At 38.5% G+C, this 18,662-nt stretch overlaps 1 protein-coding gene across 4 annotated transcripts in view; it reads left to right on the forward strand.

The window, feature by feature from the left end:
- The window catches only part of BABAM2 (BRISC and BRCA1 A complex member 2), a 454,732-nt gene that overhangs the window by 33,150 nt on the left and 402,920 nt on the right, over positions 1-18,662 (forward strand). For all 4 annotated transcript variants that reach the window (XM_023217257.2, XM_023217259.2, XM_023217258.1 and 1 more), the window contains exon 3: positions 6,403-6,479. In XM_023217257.2, the coding sequence (XP_023073025.1) occupies positions 6,403-6,479 (77 nt within the window). The remainder of the gene's footprint in view (positions 1-6,402; positions 6,480-18,662) is intronic.

The following is an 18,662-nucleotide window of genomic DNA, read 5'->3' on the forward strand; positions in this document are numbered from 1 at the left end:
GGAGGCTGAGGCAGGAGGATCACTTAATTCCAGGAGTTTGAGACCAGCCTGGGCAACATGGTGAAACCTTGCCTCTACTAAAAATACAAAAAATTAGCCAAGTGTGGTGGCATGTGCCTGTGGTCCCAGCTACCTGGGAGGCTGAGGTGGGAGGATCGCCTGAGCTCAGAAGTTTGAAGCTTCAGTGAGCTGTGATCGCACCACTGTACTCTAGCTTGGGTGACAGCAAGACCTTGTTTCAAAAAAAAAAAAAAAAATGCAGTAAGGTAATTAGAAGAATGTTGTAAAAATCATTTCAAATCTGGCCACATTTTGGTTACTCTCCTTCTGAAATCTGTTTATGTGTGTAGATATACATACTTACAAGTATCCTTTTTCCATAAGTGGAATCATACTATTTCCATGTATTTTTAAAGCTTTTTAAACATTACTATGGGTTTAAAGTTTACTCAAACTCCCCTTAGTGCTGTATGACGTTGGAAAGATCACTTAGTTGAAGTGGGGACAGGAGTGGGTAATACTCCCCAAAAGCACAATCAAGTCAAAATGGTAGTCTCCAGTTAGCAGCAGGCCTTCTGTTTTACTGAGAGGAATATGCAGATTTGGGGCCAAGTCAAACTGCTCAAGGCAACAGAGGAAAGCTCTTTTAAACCCATGCTCTTTTTTTTGTTTGTATTTTGTTTTTGAGATGGAGTCTTGCATTGTTGCCTAGGCTGGAATGCAGGGGCATGATCTCAGCTCACTGCAACCTCTGTATCCTGGGTTCAAGTGATTCTCCTCCTTCAGCCTCCCTAGTAGCTGGGACTACAGGCATGCACCACCACACCTGGCTAATTTTTGTATTTTTAGTAAAGATGGGGTTTCACCATGTTGGCCAGGCTGGTCTTGAACTCCTGACCTCAGGTGATCTGCCTGACTCAGCCTCCCAAAGTGTTGAGATTACAGGTGTGAACCACCACACCCTGGCCCCATGCTCTTTTTTGATTAATGGAAAAATGAGTACCCTCCTCTAGTGCAACATGAATTTTCACAGTAAATTAAAGAACATGACCAAACCAATTTTAGACACAGGTAACTTAAGAAGAGGAAACATTTTAGTTTAATCTTAGAAGAAACTTTACGTACATGGCATTGGCTTGTTTCTTGTAAACCTATTTATCCTAGGTAATATAAGGAAGATAGAATGTAACGTTATCTTAAATAATTTGCTCAACATTTCATTGGAAGACAAGCTGAATGCCACTTAGGAGAAAGAGACCTACTAATGGTAGCTTTCCTCCGTTGCCTTGAGCACTTTGGCTCTTGGCCCCACATTTGTATATTCCTCTCAGCAAAGCAGAATCCCTGCAGCTAACTGGAGATTATAATTTTGACTTGAGTGTGCTTTTGGGAAGTATTACTCTTCATACCCCTCTCCTGCATTCCCACTTCAAGTAAGTGATCTTTCCAATATCATAAAACACTAAGGTGAGGTTTTGTAAATTTTTCTTCTGTCTTTTCTGTGACATTTTAGTGGCCCTTATAGATTGGCTAGCCCACCGATTAACCTGACTGTTTCCATAGAAGATTTGGCTATCATCTCACACTTTAAACTCTTCATTTTCTTTTCCTTAAACATGCTCCTTTCCTAGTCAGCCTTGTTCAAAAAATCCATTTGTCTCGTCTCCACTGCTGTTACCCTAGTCTAAGGATCCATCATCTTTCTTTCTTTTTTCAGATCTAAAGTGGTTATTATTATTATTATCCTACCTGCACTGGGTTTTCAGTCCCAATGGAGATTGAGAAACCTGGTGAGACCAGTAGCATCCCGGGCGGGAGGGGAGGTAAACACAAGACTCATCCACATTGCTCGCAGCTGCCCTGGCCTTCCTACAACTCTTAGAGGTTTGCAGTCCCTGTCCCTTATAGCCAGCTACGTAGCAATGTCTTTCCTGAAATAGTAGAGACTTTGGGCAGCAGAGCTCCTCATCCCATTCCAGGTGGATAACCACACCCTGAAACACTCCTTTCCATGACTGAAGGTGAGAGGCTGGAGGGAATGCTTTCTGCCCTGTGTGACCCTGTTCGTTCCTTTCCAGCACCATTCTTGCTCTCATGTGCCTGAGTGTGGGCCTTTTCTGCCAAGTGGGCTACACTCTGCTCAACCCCCACATCACAGAAGACTATCTCCTCACTGAAGACTGTGAAGTGAATGTTTACTAAAGCGGCAGCATTATCACTGCACCAGAGCTAGAAAATGGACAGGCAAGGCTCTCTGTAGATAGCAGAGAAGTACGTAATACTGTCTACAAATGCATGTTGGTTTTGCTCCATCATCTTTCTTGACTAAAATGGTCTCCTATCTGGTCTGGCTGTGTTCATTTTATCTCTCGTGGTCTTTTTTTTTTTTTTCTATACAGTAGACAAAGTGATCTTTTAAAAACATAGATGTTTTTACCCTTCTGCTCAAAACCCTCCTTTGTGCTTGGCATAAAAGCTGAATGAATTGTAACCACTTGCAGGCCCCGTGTGATCTGTCCCTTGATTTTGCCCCTCTCTCCCTCATTTACTGTGTCCTAATCTTTTGCTCTTCTCTCCCTCATTTGGTGTGCTCCAGCCGCATTGCCCAGATATATCAAGCTTTCTTCCCCAGATGTACCAAGCTTGTTCCTGCCTTCACACCTTTGCACCAGCTGTTTCCTCTGCCTGGAATGCTCTATCCCAGAACTTGGCATGGTGGGCCACTTTGTGTTATTCAGTTTTCAGATTTCACCTCCTCCAGAGGTCCTCTTTGATCTTCCAGTGTAAAGTAGCTCCTGTTTCAGTGCAGCTCCCTGTTTTATTTTCCTCATAGCATTTAGCAATCCTAAACCATCTTTATATGTTTGTCTCTTGTTTATCATTTTCTTTTTCCCTTGCTAGAATTTAAGTCCCATGAGACCGTAGATCTTTTTTGTCTCGTCCATCCTGTAATCCTAACACGTAGAGCAATGCTTGATAAATCTTATCTAAATGAAAAAAATCAGTGAGTGAAAAACAGAGATAGAGAAATATACATTTTTCTTCATAAAATTTTAATTTTTTAGTCGACACATAGGAATTGTACATATTTATGGGGTACATAATGATGTTTTGATACATGTAGTGTATAGTAATAAGATCAGGGTAATTAGCATATCCTCATCTCAAACATTTATCATTTATTTGTGATATAAACAGTCAATATCTTCCTTCTAGCTATTTGAAACTGTTTATTATTGTTAACTCTAATCTACAGTGGTGTAGTACACTAGAACCGATTCCTGTTATCTTGCTGTAATTTTGTATCCTTTAGCAAATCTCTTCCTATCTCCCTTAGAAATGTACCTTTTAATACACTGAGGTTGCTGGAACTAGCTGTTGATGTAGTAAGGGAGGAAGGTGACGTGGCAGGGCACAAAATCACTTAACCAGTCCTGGTTAAAGTATATAATAAAAAGTGTGGCCCAACAATGAGTGTAACCATTCGGGAAAAAAACAATTTCTCATTGAAGAAGGAGTGAGTTATTCAAACAAACTGGAATCAGATTAATCCTGAGGATTTCCAGTACTACTAATAACTTCAGTCTTTAAGCTATGTAGTTAGATAATTTGATCCCCAAGCCCCAAAAAGATCCTTGATTGTGAATGGTGTTTTTCATAAATTTAAAGCATTGCAGTTGAATGCAATAGAAAAGGAAAAATCTTAGTGTTGCTTATAGGGTTCATAGCAGCGTGCTCTTAATGACATGATGCTCATTACCATCATTAGATTACATTTTATAATGTTAGAATTTACGTGTTTTCTATAGTCTTTTAAAATAACAACTGTGTTGTGGGGTAGAAAAGATTATACTAAAACGGAAATATGATGCCCCTAAAATGTACTCTGACGAAGGTTTTTATATTGAAAGGAAAATGAGAAAGTATTCTTAAAACCTGTGAAATATAGGCCGGGCATGGTGGCTCAAGCCTGTAATCCCAGGACTTTGGGAGGCCGAGACGGGTGAATCATGAAGTCAGGAGATAGAGACCATCCTGGCTAACACGGTGAAACCCCGTCTCTACTAAAAAATACAAAAAAAAAAAAAAAAGAAAAACTAGCCGGGCGAGGTGGTGGGCGCCTGTAGTCCCAGCTACTCGGGAGGCTGAGGCAGGAGAATGGCGTAAACCTGGGAGGCGGAGCTTGCCGTGAGCCGAGATCCGGCCACTGCACTCCAGCCTGGGCAACAAAGCGAGACTCCATCTCAAAAAACAAAAAACAAACAAAAAAAAAACCTGTGAAATATAAAAATAGGTTACCATTCAGTTGCTGGTACAGCTTTGTTGTTTAGTTTGTAAACTGGTATTTTTATTGACCCCTGAAGATAATAAGGAATAATCAACTTAGTGATTTATGTTAAACATATCCTTGTTAAAGTTTCTGGTTTTTTTTTTTTTTCTTTTTTGAGACACTCACTCTGTCATCCAGGCTGGAGCACAGTGGTGCAATCTTGGCTCACTGCAGCCTCTACCTTCCAGGTTCAAGCGATTCTCCTGCCTCAGCCTTCCGAGTAGCTGGGATTATAGGTGCATGCCACCATGCCTGGCTAATTTTTTTTTTTTTTGAGATGGAGTTTTGCTCTGTGCCCAGGCTAAAGTGTAGTGGCGGGATCTCGGCTCACTGCAACCTCCGCTTCCTGGGTTCAAGCGATTCGCCTGCCTTAGCCTCCCAAGTGAGTGGCTGGTACTACAGGAGCTTGCCACCATGCCCAGCTAATTTTTGTATTTTTAGTAGAGACAGGGTTTCACCATGTTGGTCAGGATGGTCTTTATATGTGTCTCTGTCCTCGTGATCCGTCTGCCTCAGCCTCCCAAAGGGCTGGGATTACAGGTGTGAGCCACTGTGCCTGGCCTAATTTTTGAATTTTTAGTAAAGTTGGGGTTTCACCATGTTGGCCAGGCTGGTCTTGAACTCCTGACCTCAAGTGATTTGCCTGCCTTGGCCTCCCAAAGTGCTGGGATTACAGGTGTGAGCCACCGCGCCTAGCCACTGTCTAGTTCTTTTCCCTTTCACATTCAAATCGTTTTGGGAAAAAGTAATAGTAAATCTCTAATGTGGGGTCTGAATTACTTAAAGTCAAAATTTTTTGAATTTATTTTTAAATGACTCTTGCCCAAGTTGCCATGTAGGGAAGTTGTACATTTTAACTATGCATCCATCCGTTAAATTACTTCTATAGGTTCTTTTTTAGAATTGCTTCACAGCCAGTTTTGGAATTGCGAAAGAAAATTAGCCTCCTTGCTTTCATTTATACATTAAAAATCTCATCTTTTTAAAACAAAATGAAGACATATTACTTTCTCAATTGACTTCATATTAATATTTTATTAACTTATGAAGCCTATGCAGCTGTTATGCAGTTGAACTTATGACTTCTAAGATAACAAATTATTTTGTACAACAAATCTGTGAAAAGCAAGAAACATTGTATAACTTTGTGAAATAATAGATTAAAAAAAACTAGGCCAGGTTCAGTGGCTCACACCTATGATCCTGACACTTTGGAAGGCTAGATGGGAGGAGGACCACTTGAGCCCAGGAGTTTGAGACCACCCTGGGTAACATAGTGAGACTGCCTCTCTTTAAAAAAAAAAAGCCAGGTGTGGTGGTGTGCACCTGTGGTCTCAGCTGCTTGGGAAGTTGAAGTGGGAGGATCGCTTGAGCCTGGGAGATTGAGGCTGCAGTGAGCAGAGATTGCATCACTGCACTCCAGCCTGGGCTAGAGAGCGAGACCTTGTCTTGAAAAACAAAACAAAAAGAAAATACGAAACTGTTGAGACCTGGGTGACTACCCACCACCTTTAAAATTTGCATTTTACTTGAAATTGAGTGTGCATTGTGCTTTCCTGCAGATGAAAGTTATGGTGTGTGCCAAATCTAAAGGAAGCACTGTACCTTTGTGGAAGGAAAGAAAACCATCTGGTACCAGAAAAAGGCCAAAAGTGGGCTCTTTTTTTGTAGTAACAGAATGAAAGCTAAGAGTCCATATTTAAAATATGATCATAAAACTATTCTTATTTTACAGTTCTTGGCATAAGAATAGACATGTGTTTTGGATAATATACCTAATTTTAAAAGTCGAGATACGCCTCTTTGAGAGAAGTAGTTGAAGCACACTGTTGATGTTTGTCGTTAGAACACATGTAAGTTTTATTGTGAAATAAATGAATTATTTGTTTTAGGACGAGTCTTCGTGTCTTGGCTTCCGTGACTATTAAAGGCTTTTATTTTGTTCTGTAAGCCAGTGTTTTAATCTGTTCTGTATAAAAATCCCTTTTTGTTTAGTATCATAAATATGTGGGTTTTTAAAGTTTGTTTTTAAAAAATCTTTTCTTTCTTTTGTTTCTGCATTTTTTTTAAAGCTGCACATCATTGACTCCCGGGCCCAACTGTGACCGATTTAAACTGCACATACCATATGCTGGAGAGACGTTAAAATGTAAGTAAACGATGACTATTTTACTCAAAATGTAGGTTACAGTGTCAGCTATTGGACTTTGTGCTTTAGTTTTCATTTCCGGCTGTTAGTTGTTACCCCCTAAGATATTGATCACTAGCATTTACCACTTTTCTTATCTGTCATTCAATTCTAGTTTGATTAAAAGTAAGGCAGTTGGCAGGGAATAAGTTGTGGTTAAATAGGCATGCACAGAAATTCCTAATTTTTAGGCGTGCCCAGTGATTTTTATGTGTTTTTTTCTCTATAGGTGGCTTTTATGTAATACTCAATAAAGAGTCCACTGCTTTAGAATACCTGGCCATTTAGAAACAGTTTTTAGGTAGGAGTGGCTGCTGTCCATCACTGCCGCTAACCCCCCTCTGGAACCGCTGTGCCACGACTTGTCACTGATCTATCTCCTGTTGTTACCGAAGTGTAAGAGTCCTGCCTCAAAAACTCTTGGCGTGGCTTAGCCATATCAACATGTTATCTGCTTTATAGCAAGGATCAGAGATACAAATGGTCTACAAGGGCTAGATTGGTAACATAGTAAGGGAAACAGGCTAGGTGTGGCAAATTGGGGCATGCTGTCACTTGAGGGGAGTGCCTCTACTGATTTATTGAGAGAAGGTGGATGTCTGAAGTTTTACGTGAATTCTGTCAGTTTTAGATGTGGCTACTTTTTCAAAATTAAAAACATGGTGTGGGCCAATATTATGCAGGCTAAACCTAACGTGTCTGTGGGCTGGCTTGAGTTCCTGGACCACAAGTTTTTTTTATCTTGGATGCATAGTATGGAAGATCTGTCATTGGACTTAGCCTACCAGCTTCAGCAGCCGTCTAGGCTGTATCAGCTTTTCTCTGTCACTATTACAATACTGAACCTCTAGCCTAGTGTGGAAATCACAGTGGCTTTGGTTGGTTAGTGTTGGTAATCTCACCAGGAATTTTCTCTCTTGAACCTGCACTTGTGGTGAACAGCCTATTAAAGTTCTCCTATTCTTAAAAAGAAAAGTAGAGAACATGGATATTAAACATGGGATAGATGGATAAACTGCTTTTTGGCCTGTGGACCAGTGTGTTTTACCATTACATGCCAGGAGGGGCCACAACTCTGTATAGTATTTTGTATTCTTAGTACTGTATTCTGTAGGATCACTTGATACTAATTTATCAAATGCCATATTAAATGAGAAATGTTGGACATGGTGACTTGTCAGCCTTGCATTACTAGACCATTTTCTGGAAACCATTAAAATATAAAATAATTTTACCTGTCTGAAGTAGGAGGACAGATTTGATTGCTACTTTTTTTTTTTGAAAAAATTATTAACTAAATTTAAAAGAAATGATCAAAGTAAATAATTCATGTGGTTAAAAATGTAAAAGTATTGGAATTTTTTGATACATGAAACCAGTAGTCTTCTCTCCCAGTCCAGTTTCCTGAGAGAATCACTTGCAGATTCTAAAAATTTTCAGTTTAGCTCTCTGAGGATGATCTCCATATCTTTAAACAATATACTTTTGCCTCTGTGTCTTGCCTTATCAGTTTTAGACATTGTTATCTTTTGACTTTCTGTGCTGATACATGAAGCATCAGCCTATTTTCCCTATACCCCTTAACTATTTTTTCTTTTCCTTCTTAATGTAATTATATCACCGTTATTGGTTCCTATGTTGGTTACCCTGTAGCTTAAAAATTTTTACTTACTTTTTTTAATGGATCACGTTACATGTTGTATTACACAGTTAATGAATAGCCCCTAAGAATTCTTAGTAAGTATGTGGTACACAGTTAGCTTTGTTATTACTTAAGGACAATCTCTATGCAAGAATGGTGAACATTTAGGGTAGTATACTCTTTAGTTTTACATTAATCATAGATACTGTGTCTTTTGCCTCTGCATTTTATAAGATGAATATATTAGCCCCTGCCCTTCCTTCAATTCCTCTTCCTTCAACTCCCAGCTTTTGTCTTCAGTTATTTTCCTTTTGCATTTTCAAGATTGATAACTTACTGACCATTCTAAATCTGTAGTTGTCTTCTGTGCCTTGTCTATAAATTGCTTGAATGATTGCTTTGGAGGCCTGTTCCTGCATAATTATCACTGTGAGATTTGCCTTTATTATTATTTTGAATTTGACCTTGTTTTGTAGAATCTATGTATCATAGATTCAATGTTTTGTAGAATGATTTTCTTGATAAACAGTTTATCTGCTTATCTTGCTGGAACTCATTCTCAAATAACTTGCTCCGATTCTGTTCCTCCCTCTACCCTTCTGCCTTTCCTTTAGCCCATCTGATAATTTTTTATTACTAGAGTCACAATTAGGTATCTTAATTTCTAAGAACTCTTTCTTGCACTGTTTCTCATTCTCAGCATCTTCTTATTTTGTGAATATAGGTCCTTTAAAATCCTTCAAAAAATAAAATTTAGAGATTTTTTTAAAAAAGTTTTCTTCTGTTATCTGAATTATTTTAATTTTTCCTAGGGATTATATTTTTGTTTATCATATTTTTCCCTCTTTTATTCTATAGGTTTTCTTCAAATAAAAGGTATTCATTTATGTTTAAGATAGACAATAAAATACTGAATGGGACTTCTGAGTAGGTGAGCAAGGCTTATGGAATGTGTGGATGAATGATGGGCCAGATGTGAGTCAACTGTTCTAGCTCTCCTCACATAGTTTGTTCTGTTTCTTCAGTGAATACCTGGGGATACATACCTGGTCACCCTGTCATTTTTGGGGGGTGGGTAGATAGACTATTCCGTGAGGAGCTTTTGCTTACTCTCCCCGTTCTTAGCCGTGTGTCTCACTCTTGCCTCCCCTTAACATGGGATAACTACCAACTTTTATGGGTTTACTAAGACAAATGACTTCCTTCCTCCTCTTCCTCACATTATTACAGGCCAAAGCTTTCCTCTGCCATATCTTGTCAAGTACTACACTTCCATCTGCATTCTATCTCTAGCAATTTGCTAAACTTTCTCATCTACTGATTACTCTCTTCCCTTCCTCTTCATCTTCCTGTTGTTTGGGATTTTATCTTTCTGTATTAACTATCATTTAATGGGATTGGAGGGTGGGTCTTAGAGAAGAAATAAGTATATGTGGTCAGTCCACGGTCTTGAGACAAAAATAATGTGACTTCACAGGCATCTTTCTAGTAGTATGGGTTTATGTTAGGAAGCATTTGCTGATACCCTATATCCTCTCATTACTATAAGCTCTTCATGGGAAACCTTTAATAACATTTGTGATTAGTGTATTAGGTCTGTCACTCATCATATAACATAATTATGTTCTAGCAAACTGTTATTGGATATTGTCATTATACATTGGGGACTTAGGTTAGCCCACAGTATGTTCTATAATAAATAAATAATAAGTGAGCATTGTGTAATGGCGATTCTTATGCTAAAACAAGTCAAGATTCTAGTGTTAAGCAGCTCACAGCCAAATAAAAGGCAAAGGTAATTGACCATGGAAACTATATTTATAAAAGTTTGTAGAATTAGAAAGATGAGTTTTTTTTTTTTTTTAAAAAAAACACATATATATGTGTATATATATAACATACACATACATACACACACATGCGATCTCGGCTCACTGCAACCTCCACCTCCCGGGTTCAAGCAATTCTTCTGCCTCAGCCTCTGGAGTAGCTGGGACTACAGATGCTCACCACTACGCCTGGATAATTTTTGTATTTTTATTAGGGACAGGGTTTCACCATGTTGACAGGATGGTCTCGATCTCTTGACCTCGTCATCTGCCCGCTTCAGCCTCCCAAAGTGCTGGGATTACAGGCGTGAGCCACTGCACCTGGCCGGTTTTTTTTTTTTTTTTTTTTGAGACAGAGTCTTGCTATGTTGCCCAGGCTAGACTTGAACTCCTGGACTCAAGTGTTCTTCCTGCATCAGCCTGCTAAGTAGCAGAGACTACAGGCACACGTCACCATGCCCAGATCTTTTCCTTTTAATAATACAGTCATCCCTCAGTAACCATGAGGGATTGGTTCCAAGACCTCCTGTGCAAGTCCCTGATATAAAAGGGCATAGTATTCACATATATCCTATGCCCATCTTTCTGTGTACAGGCATACCTCGTTTTATTGTGCTTCAACGAGGATATTATGTGTTTTTGTTTTTGTTTTTAATAAATTGATTGATCATTTGTGGCAATCTTGTGTTGAGCAAGTTTATCAGAGCCATTTCCCCAAAGCATAGGCTTGTTTCATGCCTTTGTGTCATGTTTTGGTGATTTTTTACCATTTCAAACTTCTTTAATTATTATTTTTTTAAACTTAAAAATTTTTGCTTTTTAAATCATGAGGTATTTCCACATACTTTTTCATTATTATTCTGTTATGGTGATCTGTGACTAGTAATCTTGAATGTTACTATTTTTGTGTTGAGATGCCATAAACCATACATACCCATATAAGATAGTGAGTTTAATCAATAAATGTGTATGTTCTGATTGCTGTAGTGATTGACCTTTTTCCTTTCTCCCTCTCCTTGGGCCTTCTTATTCCCTGAGACACAGCAGTATTGAAATTAGGCCAGTTAGTAACCTTGCAATGTCCTCTGAGTGTTCCAGTGAAGAGTCCCACACCTCTCAGTTTAAATCAAAAGCTGGAAATGACGAAATTTAGTGAGGAAGGCATGTTGAAAGCTGAGACAGGCTGAAAACTAGGCCCCTTGGCCAAACAGTTAACCACATTGTGAATGCAAAGAAAAATTTCTTGAAGGAAATTAGAAGTGCTACTCTAGTGAACACATGAATTGTAAGAAAGTGAAAAAATTATTGCTGATATGGAGAAAGTTTTAGTGTTTGAATGAAAGATCAAACCAGCCACAAAATTCCCTTAAGCCAAAGCCTAATCAAGAACAATTCCTAATTCTCATCAATTCTAAGAAGATTGAGAGAAGTGAGGAAGCTGCAGAAGAAAATTTGAAGCTAGCAGAGGTTGGTTCATGAGATTTAAGAAAAGAGGCTATTTCTATCACACAGAAATGCAAGGCAAAGCAGCAAGTGCTCATGTAGAAGATGCAGTAAGTAATCCAGATGTAGCTAAGATATCATTGATGAAGGGCTACACCTAGCAACAGATTTTCGGTGTAGATGGAACAGCCTTATGTTGGAAGAAGATGCCATCTAGAACTGTCATAGTTAGAAGGCAATGCCTGGCGTCAAAGGATGGGCTGACTTTCTGGTTAGGGACAAAGGCAGCTAGTGACTAATTTGAAGCCAAGGATCATTTATCATTTTGAAAATCCTAAGGCCCATAAGAATTATGCTAAATCTAACTCTGCCTGTGTTCTACAGTGGAATAACAATCATCTGTTTACAGCATGGTTTACTGAAAGCCACTGTTGAGAACTACTGCTCAGAGAAAATGATTCCTTTTAAAATATTATTGCTCTTTGACAGTACACCTCATCACTTGAGTTGTGTTGGAAATAGTAAGAGAACTAGAGTTAGAAGTGGATCCTGAGAATGTGACTGAACTGCTACAATACCATGATAAAACTTGTACAGATGAAGAAGGTTGCTTCTTACAGATGAGCAAAGAAAGTGGTTTCTTGAGATGGAATCTACTTCTGGTTAAGATGCTGTGAACATTGTTGAAATGACAACAAAGGCTTTAGAATATTTCATAAACTTAGTTGATAAAGCTTCGCCAGGGTTTGAGAGGATTGACTCCAATTTTGAAAGAAGTTCTACTATGAGTACAATTCTATCAGACAGTATCTTTTGCTGTAGAGAAATTTTTCCTAAGGGAAAAGGCGATTAATGTGGCCGACTTCATTGTTGTCTTATTTTAAGAAATTGCCATAGCCATGCCACCCTTCAGCAAGTACCATGCTAATCAGTCAGGAACCATCAGCATCGAGGCAGCACCCTGCAGTAGCAAAGAGACTGTGACTTGCTGAAGGCTGAGATCATTGTTAGCATTTTTAAGCAATTCAGTATTTTATTCTTATTTTTATTTATTTATTTATTTATTTGTATTTTTGTTTTGAGACAGGCTCTCGCTTTGTCTCCCAGGTTGGAGTGCAGTGGTGTGATCTCAGCTCACTGCAACCTCTGCCTCCCAGGTTCAGGCGATTCTCCTGCCTCAGCCTCCCGAGTAGCTGGGATTACAGGTGCTCACTACCATGATCCTGTTAATTTTTATATTTTTAGTAGAGACGTGGCTTTACCATATTAGCCAGGCTGGTCTTGAACTCCCAACCTCAGGTGATCCACCGACCTTGGCCTCTGAAAGTGCTGGGATTACAGGTGTGAGCCACCATGCCTGGCCACAATACAGTATTTTAAAATCAGGTATTATCATTTTATTTTAGACATAATGCTATTATGCACTTAATAGACTACAGTATAGTAAACATAACTCTTATATGCACTGGGAAACCAAAAAGTTTATATGACTTTGCTTTATTGTGATACTTGCTTTATCGCGTTGGTCTGGAACCAAACCCAGAATATCTTTGCCTTATGTTCGTACTTTAAATCATCTTTAGATTCCTTATAATGCCTAATACAATGTAAATTCTATGTAGATAGCTGTGATATGGTATTGTTCAGGGAATAATGACAAAAGTCTGTAAATGTTCAGTTCAGATGCAGTTTTTTATTTTAAATTTTTATTTTTAGAGACAGGGTTTCACTATGTTGGCCAGGCTGGTCTCAAACTCCTGACCTCAAGTGATCTGCCTTCTTTGGCCTCCCAAAGTGCTGAGATTGCAGGCATGAGCCACTGCACCCAGCCTGTTTTTTGAATATTTTTGATCAACTGGTTTGTTGAATGCATGGATGTGGAACCCATGGATAGAGAGCTGACTGTAGCCATTGTATAACTGGAGTGAGATGGTATCTCATTGTGGTTCTGATTTGCAGTTCCCTGATAATAAGCGATGTTGAACATTTTTTCATATACTGGTTGGCCATTTGTATGTCTTTTGAAAAATGTCTATTTAGGTCTTTTACCCATTTTTAATTGAATTATTTTCTTTTTCTATTGAGTGGCTTGAATTCTTTATATATTCTGCTTATTAACCTCATGTTAGATGTATAATTTGCAAATATTTTCTCTCATTCCATAGATTGTCTCTTCAGTCTGTTGATTGTTTCCTTTGATGTGCAGAAGCTTTTTAGTTTGATGTAATCTATATATTTTTGCTTTTGTTTTCTGTGTTTTTAAGAGCTTATCCAAAAAATTCTTACTGAGACCAATGTGACGAGGCATTTCTCCTATGTTTTCTTCTGGTAGTTTCAGTTTCTGATCTTACATTTAACGCTTTAATCCTTTTTGAGTTGATTTTTGTATATGATGAAAGGTGAGGGCTAGTGTTACTTCTTTTCATGTGGATATGCAGTTTTCCCAACACCATTTATTGAAGAGACTGTCCTTTCTCCAATGTGCATTCTTGGCACCTTTGTCAAAAATCAGTTGGCTATAGAAGCGTGTATTTATTTCTGGGCTTTCCATTAATTTTAGTAACCTTAAATCTATTGTATACAAGATCAGTAAAGTCATAGTGTTTAATTACCACAGTATTTGTGATAGAATTCAGCCTCCTACGACCAACATAATATTCATCTTTAGATGAATAAACGCAATCCTCAGCAACACACATTTTAACAAATGCAGTTTTCTATCACAAGCACAATTGAAAGGTTATATAGTTTTACAAACTCTTGGAAGATAACTATCACAGCAAACAGAAAAACTCTTTGCCCGCCCTGTTTTGTTTTTCATTTTTGAGACAGTGTCTTGCCCTGTCCCCCAGGCTGGAGTGCAGTGGCACGGTGTCAGCTCACTGCAACCTCTGCCTCCCGGGTTCAAGTGATTCTTCTGCCTCAGCCTCCCAAGTAGCTGGGACTACAGGCACGTGCCACCACACCCAGATAATTTTTGTATTTTTAGTGGAAACGGGGTTTCAGCATATTGGCCAGGCTGGTCTCGAACTCCTGACCTTGTGATCCACCCGCCTCAGCCTCCCAAAGTGCTGGGATTACAGATGTGAGCTGAAACAGACCTCTAAGGAAACCTAATTATATTGTAAGAGGAAAATGAGTAAGTATAGATTTAAATTATATTCTATGGTAAATAATAGATAAATATTCTCTAACCTTCTCCTTTTTCTTTCCAAGCAAAGGGTAATGGCTAACTCAGTGCTTTGCAGTCATAAAATTTTTATATAAACAATTTTTTAAATCTAAAGTTTCTCATTAAATCTCATTAAAAACTTGTGTGGTTTAAACTTACTTTCTTTCCTTCTTTCCTTCATTCCTTCCTTCCTTCCGTCTGTCCATCCATCTGTCCTGAGACCCAAGTCTCGTGGAGTGCAATGGGGCGATCTCGGCTCACTACAACCTCTGCCTCCTGGGTTCAAGTGATTCTCCTGCCTTAGCCTCCCAAGTAGCTGGGACTACAGGTGCTCGCCACCATGCCCAGCTAATTTTTGTATTTTTAGTAGAGACAGGGTTTCACCATGTTGGCCAGGATGGTCTTGATTTCTTGAGATCCGCCCACCTCGGCCTCCCAAAGTGCTGGGATTACAGGTGTGAGCCACTACGCTTGACTGGTTTAAACTATAGTTCTAATCAACGCTGAATCAAAGTATTCAGTAATTTACTAGAATTTACAGTAATTTTATTTCATAACTTTAAGCTCAATAAAGTTAGAGATGGAGACTGTTGTGTTTATTAAATTAAATCTTCAGTCCCTAGCACAGTAAAGATATTCAATTAAATATTTGTTGATGAAATAGAATGAATGAATGCATGCGTAAATTAATGAATCTTTAGTGTTCAGATTTTCGTTGGTTGAAGTATGTGTTATAAAGAATGTGGCATTCTGTTACTTGTATCAGCCTTTTGCCAACAGAAATTTGATCTTTAGAAGTTATTTATTATACAAGCAATTTGTAATTGGAACATTGCTCTTAACAATTCAGAAAACAGGAAGAATGTACAGTACTTTGCAGATTTGGAGTGTGAATCAATTTTATCTTTATATGTTTTACTCTGCCCTCTGCCATCAGATTAATGAAAATAGCATGTAACTAAAACTTATGTTTCAAAATATTTTATATATTAGAAAATAGTACTTCTGTAAATCTGTTTCATTGTAAATAAAGGAAACTGTGCAGTTAATGAGAATGAGAATGAGAGACGAGAGAAGGCATATTTCTCACTAATTGATTCTTGCAGAATTATCCCCATTCAAAGTTAAATGATTGAAATAAGAAAGATCAGAAGATTATAGTACATTAGGAATGATGTTATTGTTTCCTCAGGTCTTTTACTGTGAAGAGACAACTGTTGGCCAGTAAAAGAGTTGCCAGTTTGTATAATATTCTATTGAAAAATGTCAAAGGATATCTTAAGTAAAGAGAAGTCCTTGAATCTCACCATGGCAGAAGACACAACTCGTACTTACTTAAACGATATTGGAAATGTGAATCTTCAGTGATCAACATTGATTTGAATGAAATACATGTTAAGGTCTAGGATGGTGCAACTGAAGTGGTTGAAAATTTTCCAGTTATAGCAGCTATTCACATTAAAGAGCCATGAGTGTCATATAAACATCTATTTGTAAAAATAGCCATCCTAGTCATGCTCTGTAGCATTTAACTCTAGAAGAAATTATTGCATTTGTGTTTTTGTGTACCCTATTTAAACAGGGCAAAGAGTGAGGCTGCTTGCTCATATTTTATTTCCAATCTCTAGTTGAGTATCTGGCATTTCGAGAGGTTTAATAAATGTTTGTGGAAAGAATGAGCCGTATTCATTCCTTGGATCTGACAACGATGAGGTTTGATAGGAAGTGACAGAACTTAATTCTGCCAGTTCTTTGAATAACGCTGTTTATGCAACTTTGAAGAGAGATTATTGAAATATTGTAAGTTATATTGAGCAAGTCTGTGGCTAGTGAATCAAGCAGTTTGCCAACATTGGTAGTTTGCTAACATTGGTTTTTAAATTTGAAATTATCTGTGGTTTAAACAATTTATTTTAATCAGGGGCTTTCGTTATAAGAAACCCATTGGAACTAACATAAATTGAAGAATTTATTTGTCTTTGTAAGGAATCAAGTAAAGCCTGTGATGCCCAAGGGCAGAAAGGATAGCCAGGTTCTCAGGACTAGAACCGGGAACTGGAAGGCTGGTAGACATAGTAGCCAGTCAGCATCTCTATCCATGTTTGTGTTTTTCTCCTGCAACATATTCTGTTATCACTGTATTCTAACCGCTCCTGCACCCTGACCAACCCCTGACTTCTGTTTCTCTCCACATTGGGTAGAAATGATTCCTGAGTCCCTACATGAGGACTCAATTCAAGGCCACCAGAGAGGTTGTCATTGAGTTTAAATTCCTGGGAGAGAGGATCTGATTGGCAGCTTGGGCCAATTGACCACTCATGGTCAAGTTATGTGGCCAGGATTTCTGGGTCATGTATTATCAACCTGATTACTAGAGGCCAGTTTTAACACAAGATAAGATAAGCATAGGCTGGCAGATACTCAGAAAGGTATCTATTGCCCTGTTTCAGGAATTATTTCTAAAGAATTTCCAAATGAAAATGTAGACTTTTTTTTTTTGTCTTTAACAATAGAGCAGCCAGGCGCGTTGGCTCATGCCTGTAATCCCAGCACTTTGGGAGGCCGAGATGGGCAGATCACGAGGTCAGGAGTTGCCTGGCCAACATAGTGAAACCCTGTCTCGACTAAAAATACAAAAGATTAGCTGGGTGTGGTGGCGGGTGCTTGTAATCGTGGCTCCTCAGGAGGCTGAGTCAGGAGAATCGCTTGAACCCGGGTGGTGGAGGTTGCAGTTGCAGCTGGCCGAGGTCGCAGCACTGCACAAACCAGCCCAGGTGACAGTGCAAGGCTCCGTCTCAAAAGAAAAAAGAGCAGTACAGTTGTTTATCATCTGAGAGGAATGATGGTTATTTCAAAGCCATTTGTGACAGAGTGAAGAAGTCCTGTCAAGAAATACCCAAAGGTTTTGAAGTTGATATACTTTTCCTTTCAGAGGAAAATGTCAGAAAAAAATCAATTATGATATGGATAATACATTATCTTCCATGTCCTCAGAGGAGCAGTGTAAAATTACTGTTCATTTTTAAGGATTCCATACTATATCACTAAATTTAAATATATATATTTTTTGAGAATGATTAAAACAAAATGAGAACAGTTTCAGAACTGTTATTTAAATGGAATGTACCATTTAATTAAATAGTGGCCCAACAGATGCATAGATTTATACAGACACATTGCACATAGTGTTGTAGAACTTCTGCTTTTATGAATCTATGTGAGATTCAACTTCATTTTTGATCTATGTCTCCTTGAGTGGTTTGGCTGCTGCTTTTGTGTGTGTGTGTGCTTGTGTATGTTTTAACACAATGCTTCCCCGTCTCAGATCTGTTACATATTAATTTGTTTTAGCTAATTAGCTTAGTAAACTGAGAATGCCCTTTTTCTCCTGCTCATTACTTAATGTAACACAATGCTGAGACATTGTGGGACTTGGCGTGGATGGCTGTCAAATAGAAACTGATAACCAAACTGATGGCACCTGAAGGACCCAGTGGTGTTGCCAAGTTTGTTGTTGCATCAGCTGAAATAGATATTGAGACTTTATTGATTTATCTCATCTATAAGAATTTTGCACTTTCTTTGCTTTGTTATTTTTTTGAGACGGGTTTGCCATGTCACCCAGGCTGGAGCACAGTGGCACAATCGTGGCTCACAGCAACCTCTGGCTCCCTGGCTCAAGCAATCCTTCCACTTCAGCCTCCCAAATATCTGGTACTACAGGTGCACACCACCACACCAGCTAATTTTTGCTTTTTTTTTTTTTTTTTTTGTGGGGACGGATGTATGCCACGTTACTCAGGCTGGTCTGAACTTCTGGGCTCAAGCAGTCCACCTGCCTCAGCCTCCTGAAGTGCTGAGATTACAGGCATGAGCCATTGCACCCAGTCTAGGTTTCTTAATGTAATAGGCTGTCCTTTAATTATTTCCTAGCCTGCCTACCAACCCCATCTAAGTGAAATATTGTTGGCAGGGCACCTGATAACGCTTTTACTTATTCTTTCTTAAAAAATTTATTTATTTATTTATTTATTTATTTATTTATTTATTTATTTATT

This window comes from Piliocolobus tephrosceles, chromosome 15 (assembly GCF_002776525.5).
Source record: "Piliocolobus tephrosceles isolate RC106 chromosome 15, ASM277652v3, whole genome shotgun sequence".
NCBI lineage: Eukaryota > Metazoa > Chordata > Mammalia > Primates > Cercopithecidae > Piliocolobus > Piliocolobus tephrosceles.